Source organism: Microchirus variegatus (assembly GCF_963457635.1).
Source record: "Microchirus variegatus genome assembly, chromosome: 8".
In the NCBI taxonomy this organism is placed as follows: Eukaryota; Metazoa; Chordata; class Actinopteri; order Pleuronectiformes; family Soleidae; genus Microchirus; species Microchirus variegatus.
Window position 1 is genome coordinate 8883899 of NC_139809.1, and position 14991 is coordinate 8898889.

General features: G+C 40.5%; 1 protein-coding gene across 1 annotated transcript; it reads right to left on the bottom strand.

The window, feature by feature from the left end:
- Positions 1–1249: 1249 nt before the first annotated feature.
- Positions 1250–10267, bottom strand: znf143b (zinc finger protein 143b). The gene is made up of 15 exons (XM_083893202.1): positions 10233–10267; positions 8071–8186; positions 7663–7851; positions 7442–7522; positions 7086–7282; positions 6757–6825; positions 6555–6671; positions 6326–6401; positions 5925–6050; positions 5399–5578; positions 4960–5187; positions 4179–4327; positions 3591–3743; positions 3243–3359; positions 1250–1507 (listed from the first exon to the last, which is right to left on the bottom strand). The coding sequence occupies exons 2-15, from the start codon at positions 8174–8176 to the stop codon at positions 1424–1426; spliced, it is 1872 nt and encodes a 623-aa protein (XP_083749328.1). The 5' UTR covers positions 8177–8186; positions 10233–10267; the 3' UTR covers positions 1250–1423.
- Positions 10268–14991: the final 4724 nt, after the last annotated feature.

Below are 14991 nucleotides of genomic sequence, written 5' to 3' on the forward strand. Positions count from 1 at the left end.
TTTCAGGATTTAAACCCCAGCTTCTTCGATGGGAGAAAACACGCGGTTGGACTCCCACTAATGCTGCAGTGGCGTTGTCCGTAAAAAGCACAACGTATCCAATGCTTGACTACCTTTTAAATAAGGTACTTGGCTTCAAATGTATCCAACAAGGTTTAACAATAAAAGTTTGTTAACATCACAGAAGAAAAGTTTACGTGTCCACGAGCTCCTACACGCCCATCAGCGGTGAGAAATGGCACTGGAGTTAGCTTGCGTTCAACGTCCCAGCAACGTCCGTAACTTTCCGATCAACCGTTGGGTCCAACTCTTGTATCGGTATCGGTCACCAACGTCTCGGTTTGTCGCCGACTCAGAACTTCGTCCAAACCAATGTTTACACAAAAACTTTGTCGGTAAAGAACGAGAAACCCCTTCCTATCACGCGCGTGGCAGAAGACTTCCCGCGACCGTTGATCACACGACCAGAGGGAGCCAATCACGAAGCGTCTAGGAAGTTTGAAAAATGGGCGTTCCAGAAAGTGCCGTAGAGACGTTACGTCAACGATTGCTCAGCACAGTATGGCGCGAGTTGCGACAACGCGGCCATTATATACGCTAAATCGAAGGAGCAGCGTGACGTCATAGATGAGAATACACGTTGACCCCGCCCCTATCTGTTTCGAATCGGTACTATCGATAGTGACAAAAAGTATGATCTACAGTGGATGCAATTTAAAACCACCACAGCAAATTTGAATACACTTCATGACAACAATGTTTTACATTAATTACCCCCACTATCCCTTAGGGTGACTGTGCAATCTCTTTCTTGCACCGTTTAATAAATTAATTAGATAATTTGGCATCATTGTATTTACACTGTATTTGCTGTGTTTTGTATTCTAACATGAGTATAGTTTTTAACTTTGCTTGTTTTGTTAGTAAAGGCCTAACCAGGGACAGGGGTTGCAAATTAGTCTTGACTAGAAACCTGTATGCATGGCATCTATTTTATATTTTATATGAAACAATGTATAATATATTTGTCCCTGCTCAATAAACTTCTGAAATAAAATTAAATAATATTTTGAATAAACTAGTCATCTCCGGGATACATATACTAGTAAGTCAACCTGGCCATGATTAAAATAATTTTCAATCAAGTCAATTAATTACACTATCTTTTTTTATTAGAAATAGCATTAGCTGTACACTGCACTGTACACTGTGCATCATAAACATTAGAAAGCATTTGCTCCTCTCCCATCTTATTGACTGAGGGACAAATTAGCATAGCGGAACTCCAGTTATCAAAATACTATTTACACATAAAAGCAAAGTTCTGTTGGGAAAAAAAAACATGATGGAAGACTTAATTTCTTTTCTTGATATAATCCATTGACATGGATCCGATCCTTATTCACAGTTCAAAAGGAGTCCATTAATCATCCAGACCAGGTGACTCTCCTTGTTGTATTCTTGATGCTATTCTGATGGCTTCCTCCAGCGAAGGCTGATCACTGAGCTACAGAGAGATGGAAAACAATGTGTATTACACAAAACACTGATTGACACACTGGTAAGGACTGTTACTACTGATTAAAAATGCTGATTAAATCTATTCACTCTGCCACCCCTTTGAAAGACACATGATAAATGAAAAGCAGGAATGAGAACTGGAACCTCTGCTGCTGTAAACAAAGCCCCTTGGGGGTTTGAGGCCTAAATACTTAATACATTGTTTAAATTTAACATCACAGCAAGTAGTTAAACCAATTTACTTTTGAATAGTTAATACACTAATCTTTCACGTAGGGACAAACACTGTCATTTCAGTCATGTAGTGGCCCCGCCAATGAAAAACAATGACCCTGCTTTAAAGAAAATTCCAATAATTTCCTTCTGCTTTTGCTGATAAAATTTAATATTGGCCACAAAGCAGGAAAAAAACACAACTGTAAATTATATCAATCCAGCGATGGCTTCCTTTTCAGGAACAGTGGATTACAAATGGAAATATCTCAAATTGTTAAGTTTCAGTTTAGTTTTCTTAATTAAATGTACCAGCAGGAAGCCAGACCACCTACACCCATTCAACTAAACCCCACCTACCTGTGATTTATAATCAAGCGTTACAGCAAATAGCAACAGGGTGGAATCAGGGGTGTGAATATGTATGTGGGGGTGTGGGTTTTACTTAAATACTCGTAAATCCTGGCTGAAAAGCCTGTCAGTATCACATGAATCCCCTGTCAGTATCACATGACTCTCCTGTCAGCATCACATGAACAACACTACTATTTTGACCAAAAAAAGACAAAGACATTTGTGGGATGACATTGTCCCAGAAATCCATTTTAAAGCGGACCTAGACCGGAAGTTCCAATTAATGCTGTTGTTTAGTGTGTATTTGCGTCATTACCTTGTTTACGAAGCCCTGAAGTTTCGAAACAAACAGTTCAGCCATTGCTGAGAACGCTGTGTTTTATTGTAATCTCGGGCTCAGCGAGATCTCTTAAAAAACTAGGTCCGGTTACGTAAACAGCGGTTCTCTGGAACAGCAGATCCTCCTGCTCTGGTAACTAGTCCGGGTACATCCGGTTGCGTACATTTGAACCACAGAAGAAGAATAACGTCCGTTGTGGTGGTGTTTCACGAGCGACAGTGTCTTCTGACTCAAGGTCTGACTCTGGGTCAAAGTCATAAAAGGGACTGCGGCGGGGAGTTGTGAAGAAGCTATATTTAAACATTGTTAAAACAATGTTTTGATAATGAGTAGCAGTGCATCTGCCGTTCCAGAGGGGGGAGCTGCGCTTCCGAGAGCGGGTGTGCTGACAGTTGGGAAGGCTCTACGCTGGCTGGCCAATCACAGCACACTGTCTTCTGGGGGTGAGATTTATGTCTGAAATATCACAGCTGGGGAACAGCGTTTCTGACGCTGAGAGGATTTCTATCGGCGCGTTTACAGCAACTAGGAGGTTTTTGACCATAAAAACAAGTTAATGTATGTAAGTAGACCATCATAACTAACATAATATGTTAGCTATGATGGTCTACTTACATACATTGCACTCTGCACATGTTGCACATATATTATATGTGCAACAGGACCACTCTATGTGAGCTTTAAATACTTAACATTTTCTACATTGACACAACATGGAGAGGGAAATGTTCTTGTTTTCTTCGTCATTGAAATGAACAAATTCACAGACATGAACTTAGGCCACCATTCTATATTCTATATTTATTCTACCAACCTGCACAGCAATGTGAGTGCCATTGGAGGTGGCCAGTAAAGTGACGGGATGATCTTGGCTGTAGCCTGCCTCCTCCACAGATTGGAATGAGGTCATGTCTGGTGTCATGATGGCCACCTATGGGAGACAGATATTGCACTCAAAATCAACAAACCCCTTTGTTTCTTTATTTTCTCCTGTTTTGAGAAGCATGAAGAACACTTGTTTCTCAATTTAAGTTACTGTGACACATTTATTGGTGCATCCATGAAACTGTACAAATTAAACTACAGAGAAACAGAACGAGAAAGAATTAACATTGTTTTAACTTTTCTGTACAGTCAACACAGAACTCACACAGTTGTTTACCTGTTCTTCTGAGCCATCTGTTGTTACCATGGTGACTGAGTGAGCCCCTTGCATTGCCAGCTCATGGGCTGGAATGGTTATAGTTGTGCCTTCTTGGGTCACCATGGTGATTGTGCCACCCATGGCTTGCAAGTCCGCTTCCGAGATACTGACCTGACATGAGACACAATTCACAGTACAGCTTTTGTGATCTATCATCACATATCTGTTCATAAAGTGTCTTCAGTTATCCTGAATATGAGGTTCATCATATTCATACCAAAATCATGCCACCAAAATACAATGAACCGAGTTCAAAAAGACATCGATTGCCATGTCAGCCAACATGATTTACAAAGGCAGATCAATCTGAATCTGAAGCCCAATGATCTCAAACTAAGCAACAGTAAGTAAGGTACTAAAAATCCATGGAGAGCCTATCACGAGGATCTAAAAATGTGTTGTTAAACATAGATGATTAAACATGAGTGATGTGGTCACATCTCTTTGTTCTGGTTAAAGCTTGACAGATACATTTATGTTATCTGTTGTCCAGTTGTACTGAAGCGTATTCACCAGTGAGCTGGTGGTGTCGCCGTATTCTTTTACCTGCTGTTGTGTCCCATCTTCCTGTTTCACCAAGGCAATGTGCTGCTGGCCAACCATGTCAGTGCTCTCTACTGGAGCCTGCTCTGAGCCCGAGTCCTCTCCTCCAACCACTGTTGTTGTATAGTTCACGTTTGGATCATCAATGGCATCTGAATTAACATTAACAAAGGTTTCTGTTAGTGTTTGCTTTTTAGCAGTTCTGGAGTTGTTCATTCACCTCACTTACATTTCCCTTTCTAGTACTTGTTCTAAAAGCATTTTCCCAAACACAAATGAAAAATATATGCTTCACTATGCACAGACCGTAAAAATGTAAATAAAAATCAGCAAAACCATTTCAGCTGAGTCATGTTCTGCCTGTTTATTTCTTCTTTTGAGAGAACAATATTTGTTACATAGTTGGGTAATTATTCTTTGAAATGACTCAGCACAAATTTGTTGTTAACAGCGTCACCATACATGGTCTATAATGACTGTATCAGACCAGTATTAGTAGATACTATCAGTTTGTGATAACGGTATCAGGATTGGACACAAAAAAGTGGTATCATCCCATCCCTAGTTGAGATGGCTCATTTTATTCAACTAGCAGTTCAAACCTTGAATATACTACTATAAATTAATTTTAAAAATACAGCTTACATAATATTATATATTGTTTGCCAATTAAAGTATCAGTTTGTTGTTTGATGTAATGAATAACTGTTGCAGTTCTACATTCAGTTTGATGTAATCTTACTCAGACTTAAGCACTTAAGTGTTTTTGTGTCCTTATACTGACCTGCCGGTGGTTCATAGTACTCATCCTGCAACTCCTCGATGGGCTCTGTGTCGTTGTGGGCTGTGCGTTTGTGCATGGCGAGTGTGGAGATCTGTTTGTAGGTTTTCCCACAGTGGTTGCAGTTGTAAGGTTTGCAGGGTGTATGAACAACGTGGTGTTTGTAAAGGCTGGAATATTCTGTGAACCGCTTCTCACACCCAGGCACTGTGCACACATACGGTTTCTCTCCTAGAGAAGCAGGAAAGCAGTCACACATTGAGATTGTTTTGCTTGATTGAACAATAAGAAATGTAAACATTCTGTACGTCTTTTTTTTTGTTTTACAGCATAAATAGGCAAGTAATAAGTTTTATGCAAATCAATTAATGTTTAACTTTCAGCCTGTGGCTGCAGGCTTACTATGACACACCCAAAGAAGTAACAGTATGAAGTAACTCACCGGTGTGAATCCTCATATGGTTCTTGTAGTTTGTTGCACTAGCGAAGGACCGCCCACAGGTCGGCTCAGAGCAGTAGTATGGCCGCTCTCCAGTGTGTGTTCGGATGTGAACTTTTCGGATATTAGACGTGGTGAACGACCTGCCACAGCCGTCTACAGGACATTTAAAAGGCTTCTCTCCTGCATGGTAAGAAATGCAACATCAGGGTTCGATGAGTTTAATGGTTCTTACTGCATCTGATTAAAAATTCACAGTGATGAGCCAATCCTGGCCACGTATCACTATCTGTGTGATTTCAAATTCAGGGGGGTGTACCACTCTGGCCTGTTCATTTACACCAATAGTAACAGTACTTTAAATAGTAACACACAGTCAGGTACTTGAGGCAGTCAATAGCAGTCAACACTGACTGTAGCAAAACACACTTAACAATGACATACATGTATTTGTGGTGTATTCTCACTTCAGGTTAAAGGTATATCAGTACATAATGACTCAGTGCTCAATGAGTGTCTGTATGAGTACCTGTATGAGTCCTTGTGTGCTTCTGAAGGTCACCAGAGGTTTTGAAGGACTTGCAGCAGTTCAGTTCCTGACATCTATATGGCTTCTCCCCTGTGTGTGTGCGTGAGTGACTCTTCAATCCATACCCTTAAATAGCCCAAAAAAAACGATATTCACATTTATTTTTAGGTCAACAGCACTTTGTCACGTAGACATTTTTATTCTGTCTTCATATGATAAGAATGTCATTATTCAACAAGATGTACAATGAGAACATTGCGGCAAACTATTAAAGATCTCCAAAGCACATCATGAACAAAATGCCTCCATCTTTGGCTGTCACTAGTATGATGACACAAAACCATATTAAATTGCATAAAGATAATGTTGTTTCTGACAAATAATCCAATCTCCACAGCTACCTGTTGCAAATTTCTTTCCACAGCCACGGAAGTCACAGATATATGGTTTGTCTCCAGTGTGCGAGCGCTCGTGTACCTGTAAGAATCACAACCATACTGTGCATTAGTGAAGATAAAAAACAATTACATGGTTGAGTATGGACAAGCAAGTAAACACAGAACACACACACACACACACATTTATATACATAAATAAATAAATAAATAAACAACCACATCTCCCACTCACCTTGAGATGGTGGGCAGTTGTGTAGAGCTTTCCACAGCCCTCATATTCACAACGAAATGACTTCTCTCCTACATTCGAGACTCTTGCTGGCCTGTTGTCTTGACCTTGTAACACAATCTAAAAGAAGCAGTAAATAGACGTTGATTTGAATCTAGGGTGAGATACAAATTTATGAAATATAAAATAAATCAAGACACTCTACCCTCATGTGAACACCATTATCTGCTTCCACTCTGCCGTAGGATCCTAGAGGGTTTTCGATATTCTCTACCTGATAGAGAAGAAAAAGATTAATTTCAGAACTATGAACCTTCACATCAAAAGAAGTCAGACACACAGGTATATCTGAATCTGAAAACAGTTTACATGATAAACCGTAAAGAGTGAATTTCAACATTTAACCCAAACAAATGTCAAAAACACTTTGGAATGCAAAAGATTAAACTATTTGTGATCACATATACAGCTAGTGTTCTGAATCGTACTATTTGTTAATTATTAAATGAAGGCACAATGCTGTAGTATGTGTACCTTGGTGGTGTACTGTTCCAACACACTGATGGTCTCGTGGTCTATGGCAGCGGCATCAGCCTGGAGGTCTGCAATGGTTCCATCAGCCTGGATGGCCAGGATGGTGTTGGACTGGGGCATGTGCACCGTGTGCTGGATATAGGCTGTACTGCCATCCTCCAGCTGCACTTCCTGCAGGCCACTCTGGTCATATGTTTCTGCACAATAACAAGAAAAAGATGTGGTATTAGAAAAGGACTCTGGCCTTGATTCTCAAGCGTAATAAGCATAAACTGCTAAACTTTTGCTAAAATGGATGGGTGTTATGGAAAAGAAATAGCACAAGAAGAAATACATTTGTGCTTATAATTATTTACCTTTGGGTGTGTGAATGTAGGCTGTTGTTCCATCCTCTAGCTGAACTGCCTGACCATCTTCAAGCTGTAAACTGTCCCCCCCTACATAGAAAAAAACAAATGAGGCACTTTGACAAGAATAACTGCTTTTCTGTATTTATTTACAAATGCTTGCAGTCCTGTAACACTACGGTGTAATGCAGAAGGAAAAACAAATAATCCTGATTTGAGATAAGTTTTACCTGCTTTAGGCATTGACACATGCTGAACATAGGCAGCAGAGCCGTCCTCCAGTTGGATAACCTGTCCATCCATGAGCTGCCCATCAGAAAAGGAAGCTTTGGACTCATGTTGGATATATGCAGTAGATCCATCTGCAAGAGTAACAGCTTGCAGGCTCACAGTGTCCATGCTCTCCATCTGATCACCATCTGGGGATTAATATGACAATAACAGGTCATAATCACTTCCCCTCAGCATTTTCTGAGGGGACAAACATCCGATACCAATATCCATTTAAGACGGAAAAGTTACATAAAATTTGAATTTTGGCCTGCTGTTTGTCCTAGGCAGTGCTGTAGTCTAACATCGACACGTTAACATTGTGGGTGACCAACAGTTAGTGATCAAAGTTCAGTGTTGGGTCTCACCTCCCACTGCCACAGCCTCTGCCAGACATAACGTGACCGGCTGCCCATCTACATCATGAAACTCTGCCATTCCCTGTGAGTCCCGGTTGATCTGGGCCAAGAGCATGTTTCAGCTGCTGGAGTAAAACACACAGAAGACACATTTACAACAGCCAAGTCAGATACACACCGAACAGAGGATGTACAAAAACATGAACATGACAGATAGTCCATTCACACATTTGTTTATGTTACTAATGTACAAACATATTACCTCCATAAGAACTACATTATAATCACAAACTAAACCTTAGAGCTCTGATAATGAGATAATTTATTAATGAATAATTTATATACATTCCAAAGGTTTCATTCTATAGGATAGGACAAGACAGTAAAAATCCCTTAAAGGTTATGACCAACAAATCGTATGTAAGCCACTAACCACCACCACCAAATGTTAATGCCCACCAGTACATATCAGACATCTGTCAGGAGATGTATCAACTTACTTAGTTTGAAACTGTAATACAGCCAGGTTTTTGATTGAGGCTTATCAGTTTACTTTAGTGCTTATTCTTTACTTATTGTATTATTAATGTTTGTCAAATGTTGTTTTTACAAATTAATTTGCTACTGTAATTATTATCATTAGTAGTAGTATTAACGTATCCAAGTAGAAATGAAAACAATTAAGTTATAATTTCATCACCAACAACCCCAGGATTGTGTTTAATATGGTGTGGTTGCATATATTAGACCAGGGGTCACCAACCTTTTTGAGACAGAGAGCTACCTTAAGGGTAAAAAATAATATGGAGGGCTACCATATAATATTTTTTTGTTTGTTTACCATTTCAATGATTAATATTATGCATTCAACTGCATACACATTCCTTCCAGTGCTTACTCCTAACGATTACCAGTTTTTATAAACAATATCAAAGATATTTTACTGACAGATCATACGGATACATGCAAGTGAGGTGAAGTGAAGTGAGCCCGCGGGCTACCAGGTGCCCGTGGGCACCACGTTGGTGACCCCTGTATTAGACACTCTAAATTGACTGTAGGTGTGAGAGTGGATGGTTGTTTGTCTCTATGTGGACCTGTGATGGACTGGCAACCTGCCAAGGGTGTATCGCCTTTGGCCCTATGTCAGCTAGGATTGGCACCAGTGCCTCTACAACCCTCATGTGGAAGATAAAGCGGTAGAAGATGAATTAATGAATATTACAGTAAAACAAATAATAATCTTAGAATTATACTCTTAAAATAGTGTTTGTTTGAATTCAGATACTGAAACAACCAACTCAGGGGCCCTCATCTTGTCAGTAACCATGTATACAACATAACACAATTTCTATTTAATTACATTTTAGTTTAGTAAGTCTTATAACTAAGTTTTGGGCACTTGTGTGTTGTCAGTTGTAATGCAACCATGTTTACATAGCTAAATCGGCTGCAAGTGTGTCCATTTCGTAAGCTTTTCCTCATGTAGATGTTTTCATTCATTTGAACTGAATCTGCTCTGACGAGACTGACGCTGTTTCTGTTTTTTGGCGCTTGTTGACTTGTAGGGTCATGGGCTAGCTAGTTAGCTATATTTGTGCAGCACAGCTGTGACTTACCACGAGTGTCGCAGTTAAATTAAACACAGCACAACAAGCGTGATGATGAACCGACTGTTATTATACTGACACAGTACAAAGTAGAGCACCGAGTGCTCGCATTAGCTAATAACCAACGCGCTGTCAAACCGGAGCTAGCATGTTAGCCACCTTGATAACAGTGGTGGTATACACACAAAAAAGCTCTATCGGGACATTTTGACGGTTATCATTAGATTATTTCTATAACTTGCCATGTTAACACGCTAAAATCTTTTTATATATTGAATGTGAAGTCTGAGCTGGTTGTGTGTGACAGCCGAGGCATTAGCTAGCTGATTCAATGAAGCTACACTCCGCGAAACTAGCAACGCAGTTCGGAAACAAGACCTGGGAACTGAGCTAAGAAACGATAACATAAGCATTTTGACACGGTGGATGTCTCTCTCTTTTGTGGTAAAACTGTATTTTTCAGGCGTCTTTAGTTCCCGTCGCAGTCAGCCACACACCCCTCCTCACAGAGATGGCTGTGGGAATAATGCACACTGGGTAAAAACCAATTTATAAACTAACCTCCGAAAAATTTCCAACAATTCCTCCTGTTCGACCACCATGCACCAGTGCAGGAAACGCTCCGTGACGCCAGGATGCCCGGAACATGTACGCCAGCACAATCCTCCGATCAGTACGGCCCGCCTACCCGCACACCAATGACTGTGGTTGGCCCGAGTCTCAGACACTTAACGCCTATTGGTCGAATACTCTGTCTGTCTTTGAAGATTCCGCGCTTGCATTGCGTTATTCATGTCCCCGGGCCCCTACCAGACGCCATTCCGCGTCAATTTTCATATTGTTTCAGGGTTTAAACTGGGAAAGCAAAGCGTTATCATATAAAAGAAACGCTTAAACGTCAACACAGGGCGATCGCTGTCTGTCGCTGTATATTCGCCATCTCTGTGTGTCGCAGGACGCGGGTACGCTTATTTTTTCTGCGACGTAAACAGCGACGTGTGAGGAGATTTTCGGCGTCCATGTTGAAAACAAGGTGATATGGGAAAAACAGAGGCAATGTGGGCAATGGAGTGAAGAGATGTGTGGCCGACATCTGTCTGACAGTGACCCACAGATACAAATGTCCTTTACACTGATACAGAACAGTATACAAGTTTCACCTCTTACATTAGGGGGAGAGAGGGACCAGGCAACAAACAACCATTTTAATATGGTTGTTATTCCAGAAAGAGATCACCACTATCTGTTGTATCGTGACTGGCAGAGGAGCTGTGGGGGGTCAAAGGATGATTCCAGGGGCCAAGCAGGGAAGGTGGTGGACACAAAAGACCCTTAAAGACTGAAGAAACAAAGAGCAGCGTTCTCCTCGCAATCACATGTGAAAATGCTAATTACTAGCAACTCGAGTGGAATGTGTAAAATATTCATATTATTTTATTCCCCAATCAGACCATATTTGAAATCATACTGTGATTTATCAGTCTGGATTTCCTCTTTGAAAAAAACCAAATCATATCTCACAAACACTCACACTGTCAGGATATTTGTCTTTTTTCTTTTCTCACAGGGGTTAGTCACAAATCATAAAAGCAACACATGGAAAGCTGCATCAAAACTAAACACACCAAGGCAGACTATTTGAAATTGGAGGTTCTTATCAAAATAAAAGCTCTAATTTAATAATGGGAAACAGTAAAAAAAAAATTTTTTTTACAATTTTTTATGGTTCCTCATACTAAAACCACCAGTAAAACTGCATCCAGTATCCATATTTGTATTCAGTAGCATATTATTCATAGCCTTGTATTGGACTACTATTGTTTCCAAGGCCTCTGTATGTTTACATAATATTTTATTGTCTATTGTGATTTACTCTATTAAACCAAGTGTTTATGTTTTTGTGTCTTATTTGCCATGTTGAAGTAAAGTGTTTGATAAATGCACTTGCCTCTCCTGAAGAGAAATACACATTTATTTGTATCATAAAAATACATTAATAAATAAAGCATAAGACATATTTTACATGTGACTTGCTCTGGGCCGATTGGATACATGCACTTTCATATTTTTATGATTATTAAAGCTGTTAATGGGAGGTGAAACAGCAGAGTTTGTAAAAGCACCAACATGGATCAATGTCATTTCTCAATCTGGGATTAGAAGCAGATTGAATGATTCAACTGATATTTGACTGCATCATAACAAAGCTACTGTGACGTGACAGTGGTGTTTGGTAACGGACTCTCTTGGTCAGCTGACCTGCAGACAACCGGCCTCTCCAGTGGCCAGTGGGAATAGTGACTCAGTGCTGAGCACGTCTCCATGGTAACCGTCATAAACAGTGAGATGAAGTTGTTGTCTGCAGCTGACGGTGGATAGTAAAAAGAACGTGTAGGTAATGTCCTATGTCTTTTTTATCATGTGTTCATTTTAAGTTCAGAGGAAATCGAGAGCAGAGCTGCATTTTTAGCTTATTTTCCTCTATTGTTTGTGACAGAAAAACAGCTTATGGATACATTTTCAGTCATTTAATAAGAATAACTTATGATATTTATATTGACGCATGCATGAGCCATGTGACTTATGTCTTATAAAGTAGGTGGAACACGCTAGTTGCTCCAGTACAGAACTTGGAAAATCCACTTTTGTCACTTTGACTGTAGTTATGTTTGGCGTTTGTTATGTGGTTTAACCAAATACCCTGGATAAACATTTCTGTAAAATTCTACACCATGTTCAAACTGTGCCGAATGTCAAATTCAAGGAGAGAATTTGGTTTCAAAATGTTACATTTGTCGCAGTCTGACTATGGACTTACAGTTATGGTCTAACTGTTAAGTATTAAGTTAGTTAAACTATTGAATATTTTTACCTGAATATTCAAATCATTATTTAAGCTCCAGGATGACATGCAGGCAGATGGCAGCCTCTGAGGCTGCACTCGTCCCACTGCTTGTGGGCAAAGAAATCTACAACATCACCTTTGTCCTGGACAGCTCAGAGAGCATGAGAGCTGCTCTGGGGTCAGTGAAACGCCTGCTGATCCAGACCCTGCTGACTAAAGCTTCACTCAGGAACTCTCTCTTCAACATCATGACCTTCTCAAATAAGGTGAGGTGCAGGACCAAGGAGGAAAACATGTTAGGTTGTGAAAAAACACCAAATGAATAGAGTTGCCATAGAAACATTTATGAAGATGGAGCTCATATAAAAGCTCTGCATTCATTCTTTCATTCAGCCTTTCATTTCCGAGATATCCTTCCATGAACTAAAGCATTCAGAAGAAGTCACCTGTTAATAATGGCTTGGTATGAAAAGTTAGTGATGACAACATGTCATTTAAATGAGAACGTGTCTGCAGGTGAACTGCTGGTCCCACCACATGCTCCCCTGTGCTCCTGACACAGTGTACACAGCACTGTCCTGGATTCACTCCATCAGCTGCAGCCCGGGCAGGGATCTCCTGGCCGCTCTGAGTTTGGCCCTGACTGACCCAGCCTGCCACGCCGTCCACCTGATCACCACGGCTCTCCCTGACCAGCCGCAGTCGGTGCTGAGAGCCCTGCCCGCTCTAGCAGCCAGGAAGTCTGTGAACATTTTTTTCCTGCAGGACTCAGACGGTCAGCTGGACAACAACACCAAAGATTACCTGCAATGCTTCACTCAAGCCACAAGAGGAAGCTGTTATTTGATTATAGGCAGTCCACTTGGGAAAGTGGGGAAGGTATGAAGTAATATTCAATTATTATTCTCAGTAGAAGTTTCTAAGAACACTAACGATACCATACAAAGTTTCCACTTAGCAATTATTGGCTGGAAGTTAAGGAACTGGCTTATATTATAATGGAAGTGATGGGAGGTCCAGCTCTTATCAAAGATTCGGTTCTTTTGGCTCACAAATGGCTCATCATTCAAAGCCTTGTATTTTAGCCTAATTTATCATTTATGAATGATTGGTGTGTTGGAAAGCTATTTTTATTCAGTGGTTTTTTTTAATGATTTTTTCCCTGTTTCTTTCAACATTTTAATCAAACCTTTAAATGATCAACCGAATACAGAACAAATCAAATAAAGAAAGGCCAAAGTTAACATTATTAACACTATATATTCACATTATGACACCTTCCTTCTTTCACGTAGTAGCCGAGGAGTGCTACAAACTGTCAGAGAAGATTAAAGCCACTTCTCACTAACTTTATACCATGACATGTCAACAAATTCAGCTTCACTTGTCTTGGAAATGGTGCTACACCGTGTTTAGATGTATCTCCACTGTAGGTGATTCCTCTGTATGTTGCTGAGAACCAGTCATCAGTGCCAACCTTCTCTCCAGTCATGTCCTGTTGTCCGTTCACTTCAGAAAACACACCTTCACGTCTGCTCAGGTTGGTTTTTCCACATCACTGGGACATTTAAAGACAGCATCTGTCTAACAATCGGGTCTCAAATGTCATTCAGCACTATGGATACAGTGACATACAGTAGATGTAGTGATTCAAGTGTTTATGATCCCTCAGGTCCAGCGTGGATAATTATGTTCAGCCGCTCACCTCCTGCATGTTGTCGGCACAAACACTGAACAGTTCTGGGCAGTTTTTCCCTGGATCTCGGGTGCTGGCAAGGAGGGCAGTGGACGGCCTGTACCACATGGGCACCGTCATGCAGCCAGTTCAGGTGAAAGTCAATCAAATATACAACAGAATTAACCAGTAGATGAACAAATGACAGCAAATTACCCTTCAAAATAATATGATTACATATGGTCTGTACATGTTTGGACAGTGACCAGGGGGGGTTAACAAGGGAAGGTGTTTACATTCCAAGAGGCATTATGGGAGAAGGTCACAAGACATCAGTCCAAATGGTTCCACGTTAAACTGGCTGAATTACATACGTTTTGAAGTCCAAAAACAACATTAATTTGTATTCAACCAATAGAAAAACATTTGAATATTAAAGAAAAGTTTCAAAACTGTAGACCTACTGTATATCATCATTTAAAATGACATTACTTGTTTCCTCAGGGGCCCACGGGACTTTGGGTTGTTGAATTTGACCATCCATTGCATGCAAATTGGGGTTTTTCCTCCACCGAAAGGCAGTTAGTTTGCTCCCTGGACATGGTAAACCACCACATCAGGCATCAGACTCACTGTCTCCTACCTGGATATGCCGTCCTGTCGCCATGGGAACCAAACCTGAGGAGATATGGGCCGGGGAGAGTGATAGCTGCCACAGAGCGCAGAGTTGGCTTTGGAGGTATGTTAAAAAATATACTATTCCTTCAAGTAAATACTTCTATTATGGGTTTTACTTAATG

What these genes read in the sequence shown, in the direction of transcription:
- znf143b (XM_083893202.1), bottom strand. Translation starts at nt 8,176, where the DNA reads ATGCTCTTGGCCCAGATCAACCGGGACTCACAGGGAATGGCAGAGTTT. An exon ending in CAACTGCCCACCATCTCAAG is followed by an intron (nt 6,402 to 6,554) that starts GTGAGTGGGAGA and finishes TGATTCTTACAG; the next exon opens with GTACACGAGCGCTCGCACAC. An exon ending in CAGATGGCTCAGAAGAACAG is followed by an intron (nt 3,360 to 3,590) that starts GTAAACAACTGT and finishes TGTCTCCCATAG; the next exon opens with GTGGCCATCATGACACCAGA.